We start from the raw sequence: 20,362 nt of genomic DNA, 5'->3' as shown, positions 1-20,362 counted from the left end.
GTTCTTCAATTTCTTCTTAAAGTCTCATTTGAACCTTCAATTTACATTGACAAGAACAACTTCCACCTTGAAATGTAACAATCAACATAACTGAAAGAAGTGAATGATACATCAAACCTTGAGAGCTAAGATGAGATTCATGGTGTGCCCAAGACCATAAAATAAAGCAGAGGATTCAGACTCTTGAATTGCATCAATTGGCGTAGAGGTACAAGAGCCTAAAAAATTTTGGCACTTCTTGCTGTCTTCTGACTAGAAAACGCAGTCCAGGCGTGGTTTTCAAAACGAATGCAGGCCAATCTTATTTGACGTAATCATGCAAGAGGCCCCCTTTTCATTCATCATGTATAGCATGCCGGAAGCTCTTTGCTTGTCTGCTTCATAATAATGTTACAATTTCTACTAGAGCAAATTACCCGATTAGTCATTACACTTTTGAAATGAATTTATATAATTTTGGTCACTCAACTTTTAAAGCATAAGGCTATCCATTCAACTTCCAAACGTGTATATTTGAACTATTGTATCTGTTTTTACTGTTAAGTCTGTCAAATATAAGAACTCGTACAAATCACAAGACATAGTCGAAAGGTAAATTTGACTAATGAAAACAGATGAAATGACTTAAAACATACATGTCTGAGACTTGAATGGGTAACTTCATACTCTTACAAGTGATCGTAAGTGTATCGTTTCAAAAGTTTAGTGGATAACCGAGTAACATCTTATTCTGCTATGGTCTCTGCCAACATTAAGCTATTAATATTTGCAATGCCCCTGGGTTTAACTTGGGCATTCAAACATTTACCACATCATATAACACATAATTCTTCCTGTACACTAATCACTTATGTACAAGAAAATAAAATTGAAGTACACATGTTGTATTCTCCCCAACCAAAATTAAACATCTTGAATGAATCAGCGCATGAAACTCCCGAATGACCCCAGAAAGATTCTCTAATTTTTGGTATATTCCTATCGTCTCCGGATGAGATTTGTCACTATACACAAACTGAGAAATACAGCCATTTATCCAATCCAACTGCATGCCAATTCTTTCTTCAACTTTTGATCTTCTAAGAATTCTCTAACATGTGCTGCATTCTTCCACATTCCTCTGGCGGCATATGTATTTGATAGAAGTACATGCATTCCAACATTTTGACGTTCAAGGCTTGAAAGTTTTTTAGCAACGATATCAGCTAGTTCAAAATTTTCGTGGACTCTGCAAGAGCTGAGTAATGTTTCCCAAGCATAGACTGGGAGGTTAAGAGGCAATTGTTTCACAAGTTCATATGCTTCCACCACCAAGCCCGATCTACTGAGGAGATCAACCATAACAGCATAATGCTCTGGTTTTGGAATCAGCTTCCACTTCTGCATTGAATTGAAATATTTCCAGCCATGACCAACGAGACCAGAATGAGCACACGCAATCAATAGTCCCAAAAAAGTCACAGAATCTGGTTCACATCCAGCTTTAATCATCAAAGACAAAAGACTAAAGGCTTCTGCAGCAGAACCATGATATGCCTGCGAGACAATCATAGCATTCCACACTACAGTGTCATGAACTTTTGTCCTGTCAAACACTGAAGTAGCATCCTCTATTAGACCACATCTAGAGTACATGGATATCAATGCACTCACTACCATCGTATCAATTTCGAAACCTGTCTTGATCAGATAAGTATGCACTAATCTACCCCAAATTTCTAGAGCAAGAGCACCACAGATTGAAAGCACAACAGTAAATGTCCCCTGATCAGGCTTGAAACCTTCTTGCAACATCTGAACATACAAAATCAAAGCTTCCTTGCTTTCATATCCGGAAATGATTATATTCCAAGTGGTTTTATCTCTTTTAGGCATCTCCATAAAAAATTTGTGTGCACTAACCATATCACCTTGTTTCACATATCCTTCAAGTATCAAGTTCCATGATACTATATCCTTTCTAGGCATCTTGACAAATAGGTCTAGAGCATCTTGAAACCTGTTACTCCGAATGTATCCTCCAATCATCGAGTTCCATGCAATGATATCCCAATAAGCCATTTCATTGAATAATTTTTCAGCTTCATCTATCTGATTGGCATCCAAGTATCCCTGAATCATCGCAGTCCAAGCCACTACATCTTTCTGAGGCATCTCATCAAACAATTGCCTACCTCTCTCCACCTCCCCAGCTCTCATCAAACTCCTAATCATATTAGTCCATGAAGCCACATCTTTCTCAACCATTGTCCTAAACAACTCAGACGAATCCTCTACATAACCCAGTTCAGCATATCCTGCCAACATAGTATTATAAACCAACAAATTTTTCTCCGGTGCTTCAACAAACAACCTCCTAGCTTCATTCACATCCCCATACTTAAAATAACCTTCAATCATAGTCGCCCACGACACACTATTCTTCGCTGGCATTACATCAAACAATGCTCTACCTTCCTCTATCCTCCCGTTACTCAAATATCCTGAAATCATTGAATTCCAACATACCACATTCTTATCACCAACTTCATCAAACAGCTTCCTCGCCTCGTCTAAATTTCCCATTTTCGCATACCCACTAAGCATGGCTGTATAAGACACCACATTTTTCCATGGCATTGTGTTAAAAACTTGACGGGCCTCTCCAATCATTCCATTTCGGATAAATCCAGAAATCATACAGTTCCAAGTCACCACATTCTTGTGGGACATTTCATCAAACATATGGCGAGCACCTCCAATGTTACCTTGCTTAAAGCATCTGGTGATTCTTGAGTTCCATTCGAATAATGGGCTTGCACTGGAACTCAAACCACGAACCAAGCATTGATGTTTAACACATTTGAAACTAATTGATCGAGCCAACTTGTATTCTAAATACATAAAAGTATCAGACTATGCTTAATCTTGCAACAAAATTTAGCAAGAAGCATGCATGATAGTCGTACGTCCGTTACTTAGCAGAGACTGAGCAAGAGATTGGGCGGGCCGACAAAATCACATGAAATGGGGCGTTGTGTTTGGATTGGGCGGCTCTAGCATGCAATAAAGTTAAAAGACTGGAATGAGTAGGCCTCAAGGCATGTCTTAGGCCCACCTCCCAAGTGGTATTGAACCCTTTGCTAATTGTGAAACGAATCAGATGCCGCGGAAATGTCAGACCAATAAATTCTTTATCATATCTTTGCTCTCTCTTAAGATTAGATTCTAATCTAGAACGATTTGGATCTACATAGGTGCAACTTCATTCACCATGAATGAATCCATTGTAAGTTTGTGACCTTGTCAAAGATCGTCCAATATGTACTAAAGAAAAAAAAATTTCGTAAAGGTAATGTGTATGATAAATCTCGTGCATATTAAAATATTCATTTTGTTGAAGCGAACACGTCTTATATCATGTCCTTCACGGTTGTATATTTAAAATCTTCCTATTCAGAGAAGTTCGTTACTTAGAAAAACCCTCCGTCCCATGTCTATTTTCTATTCTATCAAAATTGAAATTTTCAATGATTCATTTTATTATTCTTTATCTCGTAAATGGGATAATCTAATTATTTATTAATTTTTCTATGAATTTCTGAATTCTAACTATATTTGGTACTAATAAATTTGAGTCAAAATCAATAGAATTAAGTCTCTTAACGTTAATATAGGTTAGGTTGAAATTAAAAGGAGGAACTGTTTAATCTAGACTTCTTTAAATTTGTGCCTAATTAGTTTATATTTGCTATCAGAATTCCCTTTTTCATTTATGTTATATCCTATTATTTCCATAGAATCCTTTATGGGTAGACACACACCTCTTCTATTATATGCTTTACAAGTGGACACGCAGAATAATCATATCAAAATACGTGGTGAGCGACAATTAGCTTATACATTACCAACCACGAATCCATAATACAAAATAATTTTGAATTTGAATTAATTTAGGTGCCTTAATTTTTTTTAATCAATCTCGTTAGATTACATGAAACTTTGTAATTGTAATGTGATAATCCATACAGCAATCGATTGTAGTTACAGGCAAAAGCATGAACCCGTGAACACAGTAGTTTAAACAAAGACGATATTTACCTCATCCATTTACACAACTATGAATTGGAAGGCACTACTGAAAATGCAGGCAAGATTAGATAGTTTTCTGATAAGCACGGACCTCAAACTCTAAATATCTACATTGGACTATCAACCTTTCAAAGCCGGAATTCTGCTCCTGATCTGACACGCCTTTCAAGCCCTGGCTTCCATGGTGTTTGAGAAAAAAAAACAAGCTAGTAAATCATAGGGAATAACAAGATTATACATGAGAATATGCAGTAGACAGGACCATGCATAGGCATAGCCATAAGATCCCCCTTGATGCTGGGCGAGGCGGAGCTCTTATGATGATGACCACGGCCATGACCTCCTACAACAACCGGGATAAATCTATTCCTCTTTCCACCACCGCCCCCTCCGCGGCTGCCTCCACCTCGACCACCGCCACCGCGGTGGCTAATTGCTTCTAATGCAACGGTTGAATCCAGCATGATGAGGATCGTAACCAGCAGTAATACGAGTACGATTGCCAGCCGGAAACTCTTCATCATCTTCTCCCAGGCCCAGAAAAGAACCAAGTGTTCTGTTCTACATGTATAATAATTCTTCTACAGAATCTCTACTTATTTGAGCATTTGTGAAAGTTTATATAAAAATGGAAGGGATTACCTTTCCTCTGCCAGCCATAGCCCCCACTCCACCGCCATACCCCGATAGCCCAGCCCAGCCCAGCCCAGCCCACAGGAAACCGTGAAGTATATATCTTCGGTATTTGCCTCCAGTATTAATCTCCAAGTGTATGAATTCTAGGAAAGTAAAGTATCAATATATGTATTTGAGCTCGATTAAAAAAAATCACAATATAAAAGTAAGTAACTTTACAGAATGGTGTCGGAGTTTTTTTTTTTTTTTTGAATAATTCTTATACACACTGACAATATATACACTATTACTGTTTCATTCATGACATGTGTACAAAAATTAAGTTTTAAATTCAAATTTTACATAGTTATCATTCATACAACGTTAATAGTTTATACACTGCCAATGTAAGAAAAATTAATCTTTTTTTTTCCCAAAAGTTCAACTATGAAAAATATTTATTCAAAAAAATGTTAAAAATAAATTCTTTTTGTAGAATTATTATTTATTATTTAATTCTGTTCCGATCTCAGCTTCTTGTTTCTGATTTAACCTGGTGCTACTCTACTCCCTTTCTTTTCTGTCTAGTCAAGAATCTCGTAATCTGTAATTTTGCGTTTGTCAAATAAGGATCCTTGATTTTTATTCTATTTACTCACCTCTAACTGTTTATACAATTCGTCATCGTTTATATCAATTCGAGAATAAAAATGGCCTTCATGTCATCATCGATTCACTTACAAGAATAGAGCAGGAAATCCGAACCAAAAGGCCTTCTTGCATCACCATCCTCATCCTCGCTATAGACTCAGAACAGGGGAAGAGTTATGGCAAAACTTGGCTCCCAAATTCTACTGTTTACAGGATCTGTTGGGTTCTTTTGGGTTTTGGGAAGGGTGAAAAAATTTCCACGGAAATTGATAGATACATGCAGCTCAGAACCTAAACAAAATATATATTACAATCTCCGGAAACAGACATTGCCAGGGTGCAGGCTAAGTACCAATTGTGGTTGTGTCCACGTAAAAATAAGAATACTTCATTCACGCTCGCCAAATTGTTCCTAGAAAGGTTGGGTGCGTTCAATCCTCTTTGTATATAAGCGTTGGGTAATCTGGACTCCACATATTGGTTTCAACATAATTTGCAATTTCTTCCTGCAAATTGGGGAGAAACATAAGTAAAGAAATCATAGTTAGTAAACGGCTGATTTTGTACAGACAAACCGTACTTGATACATATGGAAGTTCACTGGGAGACTGAATTCGACCATAGACAAAGTTGTGTAAAGAACACAACCTAATCAACTAACATGTCTCATTCACACTTTGGTTATAAAAATTCCTACAGCCACTCAGTGGCCAGAAAAAGTTATCTTAAACTCGTATTATGCTTCATATATTCAGCAAACTAGATTTTATGACTAGCTTTCGCAAGATCCCCAGTAATCATGTACAAAGACATTAATTGTACCAGCTATGATTCAATAGGTTATGCATACAAGATAGCCGTTATGAGCCATATAGAAGCTCATGTTGCCCCAAGACCTATAAGCATTTCAAGCAGGTCTGCTGTTTTAAATGTGTAGAAAAAGCAATGGTGAAGAAGATCAGCATTACTGGAAGATACCTGATTAAGTTTCCTTAGCTCATGGCTGTCCATTTCACGATATCCTTCTGCCAGATCCTCTGCTACAGCTTCCTTAATGACAGCTGCAGCTACCTCCTTGGTTATATCTCGTATCCTGCATGCAGGAATCATATCAACACTGTACCTCCCTTGATATAGGAACTACTAGCTGAAGCAAATTGCAATCTGATCACTAAAAACCTATCCTTACTTGGATATTGGAGGGTATATGATCCCGTTGAGCACCTCCTCCTCTGTCATATATGCTGCTAGACTGTAATTTTCAATTCAATGTCAGAAAGGTTATAATTCCCTATTGCCAGCAGAAAACATCTATTCTAAATTCATGCAAGTCATACATGATTCTGCCTTGTTCAAAAACTAAAATTTTTGGTCTATTCGTTATTGGCTGCTGAACAGCAAATGAGTGTCCAGATTTCCTGCCATTCTTGAATCTATGAAGAAGTATCTAGACATTATCTCTTAACAAGAAACAACAGGATTATTTTCTTTCGAATTTGTAAGCTTTGGAACCAGTGTTCTATTACTTTAACAAAGCTTACAGATTCTCCAAATAGAAACAAGTAAACCACATAAGACGGCTGTACACATTTTGTTTCTTAAACAAAAGAAAGCACACTGTTGAATGGCCCCATTGACATGTAGGTCTAATCATTGGAATCTGTCAGTGAATTTGGATATCATGATGGTTTCAGAGGTAAACTTAATTATTTCTTAGTCCAGATAAAATATACAGGAAATACCATTCAGCAGCTGCTTGTAGCATGCCATCTGATATGATTCTAGACCCGGATAGAAGAGTACCCAGTCCTATCCTGTGAACTCAAATGCAACATTCAAGATATAGATCAAAATATAAAAGATCAGATAAACTCTTACTTTGTATGTCCAAGGTTTAGCCTCTTACCCAGGAAAAAGGTACATGTTGTTTCCTTGATTGCAGTGCCCAATACGACCGCCTCCTATTCATCGAGACATGGTTCAGAATGCATTTACAGACCAGATGTCTTGATACATACATTTAAATAAGACAGAATGAGAACAATTAAAATCCGTAGGAATTGTTTAACAGATCAACTTGCAGCTCTTTCTTTGGACACAAAATTCTTGGCCTAGGAAGAAGCATCTTCTCTTTTATTTGAACAGAGTTTCCCAAAAGGAGAAGAGCATATGCTTTCATATATGTCAAAATTTGGGAGGTTCTGACGTGTTTTCCTCCAGAAAGCTAATCAAGCAAACAGCATAAGATTTAACACCAAGAAATTACCAGTGGAACCCAAAAAAGGTGAACTATGCAGTGTCATGGACATTAGTGAGATCTGATGTAGCTATCATGGAGTAAGATGAATGCTGTCAGATATCGATCGGAATCATGGAAATTAGTGTTCATGGGTAAACGAGGGTATGATGAGTGAGGTTGAGTTGTAGGCAAGATAGAAGACTGACAGCCTCGTGTCATTGATAATGCTAATCTGGTAGTTAATTGTATTTTTGCCATGCATCTACCTGTTAATCTTGTCTAGCTTCTTCCAGCTTAAATGGTTTTTGGATACTTAAAATTAAAAAATGAAAGAAAATCCAATGCCTAATATAAAAGCATTAGGCACAAGACATACCCAGTTCAACATTTTTAAACGGACTGCCACTTGCAAATATAATGTTGTCACCGACGATAGAATATGCTTCCTCAGGAGTGCATTCAGCTAGAAAAATTCAAAAAGTCAAAAACAAATTATAGAGGCTCTTCGTACACAATGCTCAAATCTTTTCTCTGCTTCGTGAAGAAGATACCGTTGGTAGTTGGATTTGACATTGGGAAAATAGCCGGCCTCGTAGAAGTTGAATCTTTGAGGGCTTCCAACACCTGAAGACAGAAAAGTATTTCCAATCACTTATAAATATTGTTAAAGGAAAGTCTTTTTGGATGATCCTCACGTCATCAAGCTTGCTTTGTTCTCATCAAGAGCATAAAACATATGGGAAAAGTTAAACAAATAGAAGAGTACTTACAGCTGGTATTATTTATGTGGACTAAAGCCAAGGAAAAACAGGACAAGCCTTTATTACAAAGGCAAAGCTAGTTTCGCATTGATTGAATGTAGGAAAGCAGACGAAAAAGAACCATATAGCTAACCAATTACCATACAATTGTATAGGCATTGGTTAACATAGAAGCACATGAATACAAGTAAAAGAAGATGGACATGAACCACATCAATCTCAGAAAGTTGAGAATTCTTTTGAAGTTTCAGACTGCAATACTAACTTATAGATTGCAGCAATTCTAACCAAAACACAACCCTTGACCATTTATGAGTAAATTGCAGTGCTATGTTAACTTGAATTACAAAGCAGTACCATCTTTATTGAAGTTGTCCATTGATATGGAGGAAAATATGGTTTATGACAGGAGAGAAAAATTTATCGGCCACTTCCAACTTAATATCTAAGTCAGCACTCAACTTCAGTTTCTCATACAGAGGAAAAACTCTCTATATTGATTATGCAACAAAGGCATACCTCTTTAGAGAACAGGCCCCCAACAGCAGATAAACCAAGAAGTACATCTGGCTTAACTTGACGGACCTGTTAGTAATAAAATGAAGCTCATGACCAAAATCACATGCCAATAAAGGAAACCTGAAGATGTAATTTCACAATTAAAAAATGTTAACGCTTAGATCACATAGCAAAGTAGATTTGACTCGAATCCTGGACCCGATATTAAATTATGCTGTCATATGAACAGGTAAAGTGGGTGTTAACAAATGCTTGCAAGTTCGCTGATCTTCTTTTTTTAAGCGCCTAGCTGTGATATCCTACAACAAACAATTTTGAAAGATGTGCAGCTTAAATTCCCAAACAAATTAACAGAAAACTCAGAAGGAAAGGGAGAAAAGGGGAAGGGGAAGAGAGAGAGGGAGAGAGAGAAAGCTTTGGAATTCAAATTGCAGGCTGAACACAGATGGTGGTTTATTCATATTAACAGCAGTCAGAGGTCCATAAAACGCACACACACACACACACACAAAAGAACTACATTGAGTTACTAAAATTTGGAAATTTTAATATGAATAAACTATAGCATGTTGACATGAAGCAAATTAGTGTTTCATTCATGAGCACATGTTACACACAACTTTGCAGAAAAGAAGTCTTACAAGTATAGGTCATTAATAATTGGTTGTCATGATCTTCCTGGCATGTATTCAAGGGCTAAAATAAACTGCAGCAGTTATTTATTTTTATCATAAACATCCCATGACTCCCCAAAGTATAGGGGAATAAAGTAACCATGAGACAACAACCATCTGCATAATTTTCCAACTATTCTAGCCAAACTCACTCGTGAAATCCTTCAAGAAACAGAATGAAGGCCATACAGGCAGTTCTCATCTTAAATATTTTTGCTCTCTCAGATTAGTTTCATTGAGTATTTAATTATCAAACCTAGACACGTGGGATGTTTGAGAAACTTAGTTTGCACATTCAAATACATACTTGTGTTAGTAGAATTTGATTTCTTAGATATACTGCAAATAGAAGAAGGCAGTGCATAGCTTAGGGAAGTCCTTGAGTAACAACATGGAAACCAATCGATTGTAAAAGCAGAAAAAATGTAAAGATTTGCAGTATTAAGCATTCACATCTGTGAAAGGTCAAAACATTCACTGACCACTTCTGCAAGACTTGCTCCTTCCTTAAGCCCTTGACGGTCAGCTTCTTTTACCTTCCATGCAAATCGGCGAGCCTCTGGATCAATACTGTCACGTGCCTCAGTTAACAGTCCCTAAACTCACAAAATGGATGTGTAAACTATTTAGTCATATCTTTCAGTGCTTCGAAATAGTAGAAGTCAACATCAACTTCATTTACGAATAGTTCACAACATGATACTGTTCAGTATGAACATGCAACTACTCCAAATAAAGACAGCTGATAACTTGTACAGATCCTGATAAAGAGCAAAACTAATAAGTTGAACCATGCAAATGTTGTTCCGCGCAAATCAATGCTACCTACAAAAATACTACCTTCAAAACCAAAATAAACAGCCAACTGTTCCAACTATCAGGTTGCTAAAAAAGCAGTATAATCAATGAAACAATTCTTTGTATTTAGTAAAAAAAGTCGCATGAGAGCAGTCAACATGATAGAAGGGCTACAAAAGTTGTAGTAGAATGCCAATTATTCACAGTCTGAGTAGTATTAGTGGTTCTTTGCATTGACTCCATCCAAAATAAAACCGCAATCTCAGACGGGAATTCTTAACTTCTGATGTAGAAAATGAGAACATTATACCTCAGACCAAGTCCCACCCGATTCTAGACCATGACCAGCTGGGATTTGTCCAAATTTGCGGTGAATCATCAAGTAAAAGCCAAGACAGGTTAATGCAGTAAATATGACACATTCTTTTTTAAAATGACTTTGGATTTAATAATACTTTGATTTTCCAATACAGAATCCAAAAGCTTTAGATAATACCCTTTACCTAAGTAGTAGTACAGAAACTGACGCGTGATTTTTCATAAAAGATAAGGTATAAGTAGGATAATCCATTGAACTTATAGATGATGTAATTAACCTTTTAATCACTTTTGGACACTAAGAACATGTTCTATATAATCTGTAATTCAAAACAGATTTTTCAAGCAGCCTCTCCAGCAAAACTGAGAGCTGGGTAAATTAAATTAGTTACTTCATTAGAATAGAACATTGTAATAGAAAGCAATCTCCCCACAATAAGAAAGTGTATTGTAACTTAAAATCAGAAGGATTGATCAAACAATAGCAGACACTGAGAAGAACAGAGCATTGAATGAGATTACTCACATTGGCGTCAACCACCCAAAATTGACTCCTAGCACTTTCAAAAGCAACTTCAGTGTTTCCTAACATTCTTGCCATGGTCTTCCTAGCAGCATTAAGAACTCCTATTCCTGCACTGCATTCATAGAAAACAATTCAGGCGTACTTAACAATGTTTACCCTAGCGTGCTATATTTCCTGGACTAATATCCTCCTAGCTAGGAAAAGTTCTTGGTCTGCATATTTGACTTCATCACACTACATTCCCTAAAATGACAATCCATGCTATAGTTAACCAACTAAATATGCAAGTCCGAAACTGTATATATCCTTGTACAAATGAACAGGGAGAACAATGAATAGCAAAACAGCATATGTGAACTACAATGTTATCAAGGCATGACTCAACCTCCCTCTACCAAGGCATGAAAGAGAAAGAAAAGAAACAAAAAGAAAGGAAGACAAAGAAAAGGAAACTGAAAATTACTAGAAAACCTCACCTTCCAGCACCAGCAACTACAATCTTCATCTTAGGAAAATCAATCATTGGCCTCCCTTGTGCTCTTACAGCCCCTAAAAGACCAGCAATTGCAACTCCAGCTGTACCCTGTAAGTGATTGAGATTTTTCACGTCCATGCAATTTACTTTGATGTTCAATGCACCTTAGACAACTTTTGATGTGCAACTGATCTCATTCACTAGCATTAGGCCAAATCCCAAATCATATACTATTTCCAACGTCAGCTATGTTTTAGCCAATCAAGTATACCCAGTAATCAAAAACTTTTGCTAAAGGAAGTGATAGAAGTCAGTTAATAGAGTACTTGGATCAAGCAACTTCACAAATTTAGATTTCTGATACTCTAAAGAAATCTGGAAACTCAAGTCTATGATAGGTTCACAGTTGAAAAATCAATCAACAAACCCAACTCAAAGGGCATTCTATCTCAGAGAGACTTCCACTTGGCATCTGGTATGTAAATTTACCCTTTCATCACCTACACATTTCCCCTTTCCCAGACCACCATTATTCATTTCTAATGTCCAACTTCTCCTTGGCTCATGTTTCTCCTTTCAGAAAGCTGGTAATGAATTAAGGGGAGCTTCATCTTTTCCTTTTTTTTTCCTTCTCAACAAATAATGCCTGCAATATATCTCAAGGTCCTGAATTGTGTTGTTCTACCATGTAAATCATATTTTCTTCTGCAGTACAATGCTATTATCCTTTGTACAAACATACATTTTTAGTTAGTATGCCATGTCATATTAGTCAGAGAAATTTTACCTGAACATCATCATTGAACATTCTGTAATCGTTCCTGTAACGCTGCAACAGCTTAAAGGCCCACTTGCTTTGAAAATCTTCAAACTGCAACAATGCAAAATGCTTTCAACATTTTGTTAAGAGCAAGGGAAAATGATGACAATGGCAACAAAAATCTTGACATCCTCATTTCTTGTAAGAGCTCAACATGAAGATCCTCAACATTTGGTTAAATCAATATAACTACAACAAACTTGATGAAATACCTGCACAATGACGTGGGGCCAACGAGTGAAGACAGCATTCATGAATTCATCTATGACTGCAAGGTATTCATCTCCTTCAAGGCGATGCTGCTGTATTCCCAAGTCTATAGACATGAAATGTAACATATATTGACCAAAAAGTCACCAAAAAAAAAGGGCAAATAGGTGAACCCCTAGCTCCACATTACTGGATTCAAGACATGAAATGACTTAGAGGAAATTACAAGATTTGAAGAAAGAACTTGTAGGATACAGTTATGAAAGATGGACTTTCAACCATGATTAAGATTATAATAAATATACTCTTCTACAGAAAGCAGACATCAATAACTTAATCTGAACATCCACATTAGAGCAGCCTTACTAGCAGCACAAAAATTAAGCAATCAAAATGGCATCATGAAAACAGGTAGACTGGATTGCACAGTGCAGTTTGAGCAAGAAAACCATGCTAAGCAATAAGGGAAAGAGAAAAATGTAAGAAGCATGGCAAGTTAGCTAATTGGTTACTTTGTAAGTATCATAGAGATCTCAATTTGGCCGTTGCTATATCAAAAACTGCATTTTGACAGTTTTATGTCCCCATTGTGTACCCATTTAGTCCTTAATCTCTAATTAACAATAAAAAAGCAACTTCTAATAATTGTGGAAGCTCACAAATTACTATACTGATGGCTATATAACAACAAAAACCAAGGATAAAACCTATTTATATCAAGAGCTGAGGTACGATTTATGATCCACTGACACAGTTAAAACAATGCATGTATTATTGTAAGCATGCAAAACCATATAGAATTCTTTTATAAGAAAAGAACCTTGTTGGATGCTCCAATCTAGACTCAGCATTTAAAGAAACTCAGAAACTCTAAGGATTATCAATGGAGCAATGTAAAAAGTTCATGCTCAAAACACATATAACTGAAGTCTTTAGAAATTTGTATTGTATCCAGTAAAGCTCTATAGACTAACACAAATATGGCTTAAGCTTCATGGATCACCACCTTTTAACGATAGGAAAGCTACTCTTAATCTTTTCTAGAGATAATGACAAAATCACTAATCCAAGTTCCTTTTGGTTCCAATGTTCCAAGAGTCACACAAAGTGAAAAGGGTCACAAGCAATAAAATAATGGACAGTAGCTTAATCCAAATGTAGGAGAAGAACAAACTTACACAAAGGATCATGAAGAAGCTTCTCATTGTTAGTTCCTACATCAATCATAACTGGAAGCACCTATAGGGGGTCAAATAGAAGCACATGTAAGTATTGGTCAACTTGCGAATATATAACATGAACTTCAGTTTACAGCATAAACTAGAGCAAAAGTTGAAAATTTCAGGAAACAACACAAGATGGTCAACGAACTCTCTCCTAAAGGCATTTGATGGCGTGTGAAAGGCAACTCCAGCAAAAGTGCAGACAATGAATTTGAGAAGACCAAGGATAAGATTGAAGAAAGTCAGCATAAAACTGATACAGAAGTCTTAAAGTCACTACTCTCTTGATTTAATTCTAGACATTCAGCAGTTATAATCTCATTGCTAATGTCATATTTCACCTTTTTTGCTACAGCAAAATTAGAGCTGCACTAAATTTTGTTTCTTTTATACTATTACCTTTAAATGAGTCTTGAAAAGATGTTAGAATACTTTATGTGGGGCACATGTAAAAATTTTTTAATCTACAATATAGTGAGCGCATAACAATCCTGTTATGTGGGTAGGCACATCTGCGTCACTCCAACTACACCAAAACGAGTCCGAAGTTTCATTCCGCCAATACATGAAATGAGACCTCAAGGCAACCATTTCCTCAAATCAAAATGACTAGTTATCATTGTGCATGAGGGCAAGCTGGAATAACTCAAAAGCAACATTGTGGCATTTTAATAAAAGGTAGGAGTTCCTATAAGTGAGTTTAATATCCAAAAGAGGGAGTGGCATAAACTTTAGAATAGTCAAGACAAAAAAAAAATTGAGCTTTTATATGAGTAGGCTATACAGCAGGTGAATACCCTCTTGTTTGCTCGTACGATTTCAGCATTAAGATTTGAAGTTCCTGTTCAAGTAATGCAAAACCTTCTTTAACATTATGAGAGAATTTTAAAAAACTAAACTGTTTACTCTATTGCTCGTCATGACACTTTTTCCATTTGTTATGTCAATGAGTCCTAGTCATGAAATCTTAAAAGCTTATCCAACAACAGAATGAAGAAATAGCAGCAGCATCATGTCCCAATTCATTTGATAATCCACAAATCCAATGCAGTCATCAAATACAGCTGGATACATAAGAGTAAGAAAATACTCTCTGAGGGTTTATTCCAGCAGCAGCAACATAAAGATCCAGCTTCCCTATTGCAATTGCAATTCCCTGAACTCCAAGATCTCCAAGACCTAAAATCCTGCTTCCATCAGTGACAACAATCATATCAACCTGCAGCAAAAGATCACACATCAGTACATTTTAACTTTTACTTAAAATAAATCACAAACAAGATTTTACTGAAAACTACATGAGCAAAGTTTCACAAAATACTACTGAAGCTTCATAATTACTGAATTTGGTCCACTAATTTCAAGGTTTACAAAATATTGGTAATGGCAATTCAACAAAATAAATTCATGCCAGAATATAAAAACTTCCCAATGGATTAGATATCCAGAAGTGCTACAAACCTGGTCAGAAGGCCAATTATATACCATTGACATCATTTCTCCACGATCTTCTGAACTGAAGTACATTCCTCTTGGTCGTCTAAATAATCCACTATACTTCTGGCACACCAGACCTACAGTAGGGGTGTAAACTACAGGTGCATATTCCTCAATGTTGTCAATTAAAACCTGTCAACATCATTTAAAATCTCTGGTTCAACATGTGCAGCATTGAAATGAGATACGAATATGAATCCAAATTGCCTCTGGAAAATTCAAATGTCAACAATCAGCAAAATGCCTTGGCACAACAGAAAATGGAAAATTATAGTAGAGAAATTGCATAATTCCAAGTGAAGAAGGTTTGTGAAAGCTCCAATCATATATGTCCAGCACAAAACCAAGAAAGAGCTAGTCATCAGCCAAAACTAAGTTGTCACTATGACACAGCTGTTACAATTGCAATTAAAATAGATGCTGTTGGAGTTGAATTGTTGATTCAAGCTATTGCACGTGGCAAAGATTTCACACTTGATTAGATGAGCAAACAGGTCCTAATAAAAAAAGATATGCTCAAAGAAAAGAAAACAAGAAAAAAAGGAAATTCCAGAGTGTACAACTGCTCTGGTTTTCCTTTATTACCAATATTTGCCATCTCTATATCCTCATACGTTTTGAATTTATTGAAATACCTAGATTTAAAGTATATCTTGGATAAAATTCAACTCTAACAGATCAAACCAACATGTCGAGTCCAGAGTTAGTAACCTCGCATCTTATTTGAAAAAATTCAAGCAAGATAAATAGAAAGCAGTACTATAAGCACCAACCTTGTAATACATAGTCTCATTTCTGTCATGCAAGCGGTTGAGAATGCGCCACTTGGCCAAAGCATTTGGATCAAATGGTCCATCTCTAGCATTGACTTGAAGTCTTTTGAGGTCAGCCACTGTTGTCCAAGAAGAAATCAGAAATAATACAAGCCTAGATAATTATTTATTATAAGGCAACATTAAAAAAATTAAGCATCTTTATCTCAATTTTAAAACCTAAAACAAGATAAAGCTCTATTAAGTTAGAGAAGCAACTAAAAATCTAGGAGAGACTACCATAAAAAACAACACTTTTCACTTTTCAGCGACACAATAGAAGTTTCAGAATCTACTGGATATCCGAGAATGTTAAAATGCAAAGGGGTAACAACTTATAATACAGAACTTGTCTGATTTTGAAAGGTCAAGTGACTTTACGTGGCATAAAAAATGCTGGTAGCCTAAAAGGAAGTTAAATTCTCACTAGGATGGCTAAAGCATATTGAGACTAAATAACAAAATTTAATAACAAATATTAAAAGAACCATAGCCCTCTGTTTTGTAATATCTGATCCTAAACTACCTAAGTTGAAAACACCGACTTTCTTCTTGCCTGAAACTTAAAGTTCAAGAACATCTCAATCTTAACAACTGAGTAATTAATCTGATTTACTTAGTTCCCACGAATTTTCTACACAAAACTAATCAATTACTTCCTGTTGGGATGGAAATCCTGTATTATCCATTTGCATATGAAATATCACTCGATTAAGACTTACTGAAGCGCTGAATTTGCTGTTCAGAAGACATAACAGTTGGAGGCAAAAGCCCACGAAGGTTAAGGCGATCACGTTCTGTCATTGAGAATGCTGTTCCCTAGCATTTGAAACACGACTATGTAAGAAGCTAAAACTATGCACTCTTTACTCACTTCAGAATTCAAAGAGCATAAACTCCCAGATCTAAAGCAAGGAATTAATTCTTCATACACCTTGAGAAAATCAAACCTTGGACCACGAAGAGCCACATCTTGTATTCAACAACATGCAACTATTGAAGACTTGAACCATGTACAAGTGTCAAGAGACATTCTATGTTAAATAAGAGTCTGTAGAGGATCATAATAGAAATGAGAAATGTGCATCATATCTCTACTCCATATGAAATTGGAGCACTAGTATGTCTTCTAATGTGTTAAAACCAACAACTGAACAACTGGTTTGAGTTCCCTTCCCATTTTTCAAGCAACTTTCTTCCTACTCCGAGTCACTTCTCATGGTTCAAGAGTTTCCGATGCAATTATAAACATTAATAAAGGCTTTCCAAACCCAAAGATTTGTCAAAATTTACTTGCCAACAAATCTCATTTGCCCAAGATTACCACATTTTAAGATAAATATTATACTTCCACAAGGACAACTCAATTAAGAATTATAACTCAAGAGTTCAGTTAGCATTCAGCAATTCATGCTATTATGTAAACTTTAGATAACCATTTGACAGATGTAACTCATCGTAAAAGCTCCTTTTCCCTACTTTCGAAAGGACAATCCAAAACTAAGACTTTGCTCGGAATTTTGAGTAAGCATCTAGCCAAGTATAAAAACTTCAAATAAGCCAATGGCAGTATACTCCAATATACCCCAAAGAGGGGAAAAAAGATGGCCAAGCTAGAGTTGAGTCATGCACAATTGAGTTATGGAGATTCTTTCGTGCAAGTGTACAACCACTTCTACTGTTGAAGCATATCCTTACAATCTGCAACTGCTCACAGTCTTCGGCTGCTGCCAGAAGCTCATTCTCAATCCAGCAAATCATAAATAATTGAAGCACACGAAGGTCGAAAAATTCAAATGTTTCTCAGCATAGTTAAGCATTTATAAATAAAGCTCTTAGCTTCACAACTAGAATCACTAGTAAATCTGCGAAAATTAAGAAACAAACCAAGAGAAAAAAAAAGCAAAAAAAATAAGATCCTTCGTCTAACCTTGTTGAACCATGGATCGTGAAGAATGTCGAGACTGCGTTTATGAACAAGGGTCGGACGATGCCCTTCCGTCGTGGTAAAAGATCTACACACGTTCTTCGAATTTACCGCGGTAACATTTTGTTGCAAACGCTTCAACAGCGTTGATGATAACCTCAATTTACGCGAAAAGTTCGACATTTTCGATCAGAAAACCAAGCTAAAACTACGTGTGCAAGGTCTTAAACCCTAATTCCGGTCCGTGGAAAGTTGGAAATTTACGACAGAGGTCTAGAAGAAGAAATATGAGCAGAAAACGAGTGTCAGAAAGAAAGTTTGAGCTCTGAAGAGTGGTGTGGCTCTGACGAGCTCGGCTGCCCCGCAGTGGGGTGTTGTACGCTCTGCCTGAATCGTTGGACACTTTACAGGGGATTTGATTTGATTTTTTTTTGTCGTTGAATTGTTAGGGAATGAAGTCAACGGACGCGCATTGTCGTCATTGGTCAGTTGTTAGGAGCGGGTAATTGGGTTAGAAATTAGGAATTCGGGTCAGGAATTGAGGGCATGAAACGATGTCGTTTCATTTAATAGAAATGTAATTGGGGTAGGGCGGCTAATTGCTTAGTGGGATGATTGTATTAAAGGTGGGTCCCACCTGTGTATCAGCAGACAAGAAATAACTGAATTCGTTACTTCCCTCTCTGCTCAATTCCCTCTCTTTTCTCTCTTTCCAATTCTTCTCTCTCCCTCCCAGATATCTTCTTCCTTCGCTAGGAGTCATTCAATTTACATGATTAGAACTCCAGAGCTTAACAATTGGTATCAAGAGCATTAGATCCTTGGAGCAAGATCAAATTCATGGCAGAAGGTACGAGATTCAGAACATTGGAGGAACAAGTCAAGAGGCAGGAAATCAAGCTCCAAGAACTGATGGAATCTCTACTTTCACATCAATCAGAACAGCAACAGCTCAAGAACAATTTAACAATGGAATTGGAAGAAAACAACAAACGGATGGAGAATATGTTGTCAAGAATGGAACAGAACTTCAGCAAGTCTCTGGATCAGAAATTTAATGCACTACTATCCAGGATGACTACTGCGCAGGACAAAGTAGCGGACAGAGGAGAACGAATCACGATGGATCAAGGACCACTTCTTCCTACGCCGCCGCCTCATCAAAGATTGCAACCGGAAGGAGATCAACAGAATTCTTACAGAAGAGATTGGAGTAAGTATCACCTTCCTAATCCTCCTAAGCTAGATTTACAACTGTTTAGTGGAGAAAATCCTAGGGACTGGCTGCGCAAGTGTGAGAAATACTTCATGAATTATCAAATTCTGGAAAATCAGAAGGTTGAAATCATAGAAATGTACTTAGATGGAAGGGCGGACAAGTGGTTTCAAGGTATTAAACTGGAAAGGCCTGAGTTGAATTGGACAGAATTTGGAGATCTGTTGTGCAAACGATTCACAGACAGTATTTGCAAGGATATAGTAGAGGAATTTAATAAGTTGCAACAGAGAGGTAGTGTGAGGGAATACCAGGAGCAGTTCGAAGAATTGAAACCACAAAAGTTAATTAAGAACAAGAATTTAGATGAGCACTACTTCATTTCTAGCTTCATTAGTGGCTTGAAGGAGGAGATCAGACCTATGATTAGGATGCTGAGACCTGCTACCTTGACTGAAGCTTTCGAGCTGTCTCAATGGCAGGAGTACTCACTCCAGGTGCAGAATAAAAACTCTAAACAGTCAGGAGAGAGTAGGTTTGGATTTTCAAGGAATAATACATCAGTGGTAGATAGCAGTACTTATAAGGTCCCTGTCAGTAATGCTCCTAAGGGCCCTAGGTACAGTAACCAGGTGCAGGAAGATACTAAGGACGTAAAGAGGATTTCAACACAGGAGTTACAGTATAGAAGAAGTAAGGGACTGTGCTTCAAATGTGGGGAGAAATATGGTGTAGGACACCAGTGTAAGCGAGGGTATGTAAACTGCATGATACTGGAGGATGAAGAGGATGCAGTGTTTGAAGATGCTGTAGGTGAGCAGGATGAACAGACAGGGAATCCAGGACAAACTATGGAGATGTCCCTACATGCATTGTCTGAATCCCTGAGAAGGAAAACAATCACACTGACAGGCAACCTGGATGGGGAGAAAGTTTTTATTTTGGTAGATACGGGTAGTTCAGACAGTTATATCAACAGTGAAATGGTAATAGGGATGGATATTGCTTAC

General features: G+C 36.9%; 1 protein-coding gene and 1 pseudogene across 1 annotated transcript; both read right to left on the bottom strand.

Moving 5' to 3' along the window:
* Positions 1 to 640: 640 nt before the first annotated feature.
* Positions 641 to 2,895, bottom strand: LOC113762690 (annotated as a pseudogene).
* A 2,408-nt stretch (positions 2,896 to 5,303) lies between these two features.
* Positions 5,304 to 18,569, bottom strand: LOC113761157 (NAD-dependent malic enzyme 62 kDa isoform, mitochondrial). Its single transcript, XM_027304018.1, has 19 exons — positions 18,140 to 18,569; positions 16,932 to 17,028; positions 16,171 to 16,289; positions 15,362 to 15,529; positions 14,991 to 15,119; positions 13,856 to 13,916; positions 12,680 to 12,783; positions 12,435 to 12,518; positions 11,649 to 11,755; positions 11,173 to 11,284; positions 10,013 to 10,126; positions 8,857 to 8,922; positions 8,128 to 8,200; positions 7,953 to 8,039; positions 7,244 to 7,298; positions 7,080 to 7,151; positions 6,527 to 6,589; positions 6,316 to 6,430; positions 5,304 to 5,843 (listed from the first exon to the last, which is right to left on the bottom strand). Exons 1-19 carry the CDS (start codon positions 18,317 to 18,319, stop codon positions 5,769 to 5,771), a joined length of 1,881 nt encoding a protein of 626 aa, XP_027159819.1. The 5' UTR covers positions 18,320 to 18,569; the 3' UTR covers positions 5,304 to 5,768.
* Positions 18,570 to 20,362: the final 1,793 nt, after the last annotated feature.

The sequence above is a fragment of the Coffea eugenioides genome, chromosome 2, assembly GCF_003713205.1.
Source record: "Coffea eugenioides isolate CCC68of chromosome 2, Ceug_1.0, whole genome shotgun sequence".
NCBI lineage: Eukaryota > Viridiplantae > Streptophyta > Magnoliopsida > Gentianales > Rubiaceae > Coffea > Coffea eugenioides.
Note: the sequence above shows the minus strand (reverse complement) of the source record. Positions and strands in the feature narration are given on the sequence as shown.

Excerpts from the sequence above, each read along its gene's own strand:
- LOC113761157 (XM_027304018.1), bottom strand. The coding sequence starts at position 18,319 with ATGTCGAACTTTTCGCGTAAATTGAGGTTATCATCAACGCTGTTGAAG. Across the intron at positions 11,756-12,434 it reads TGTTCAATGATGATGTTCAG|GGTACAGCTGGAGTTGCAAT; the intron begins GTAAAATTTCTC and ends AATCACTTACAG. Across the intron at positions 8,040-8,127 it reads GTCAAATCCAACTACCAACG|CTGAATGCACTCCTGAGGAA; the intron begins GTATCTTCTTCA and ends GAATTTTTCTAG.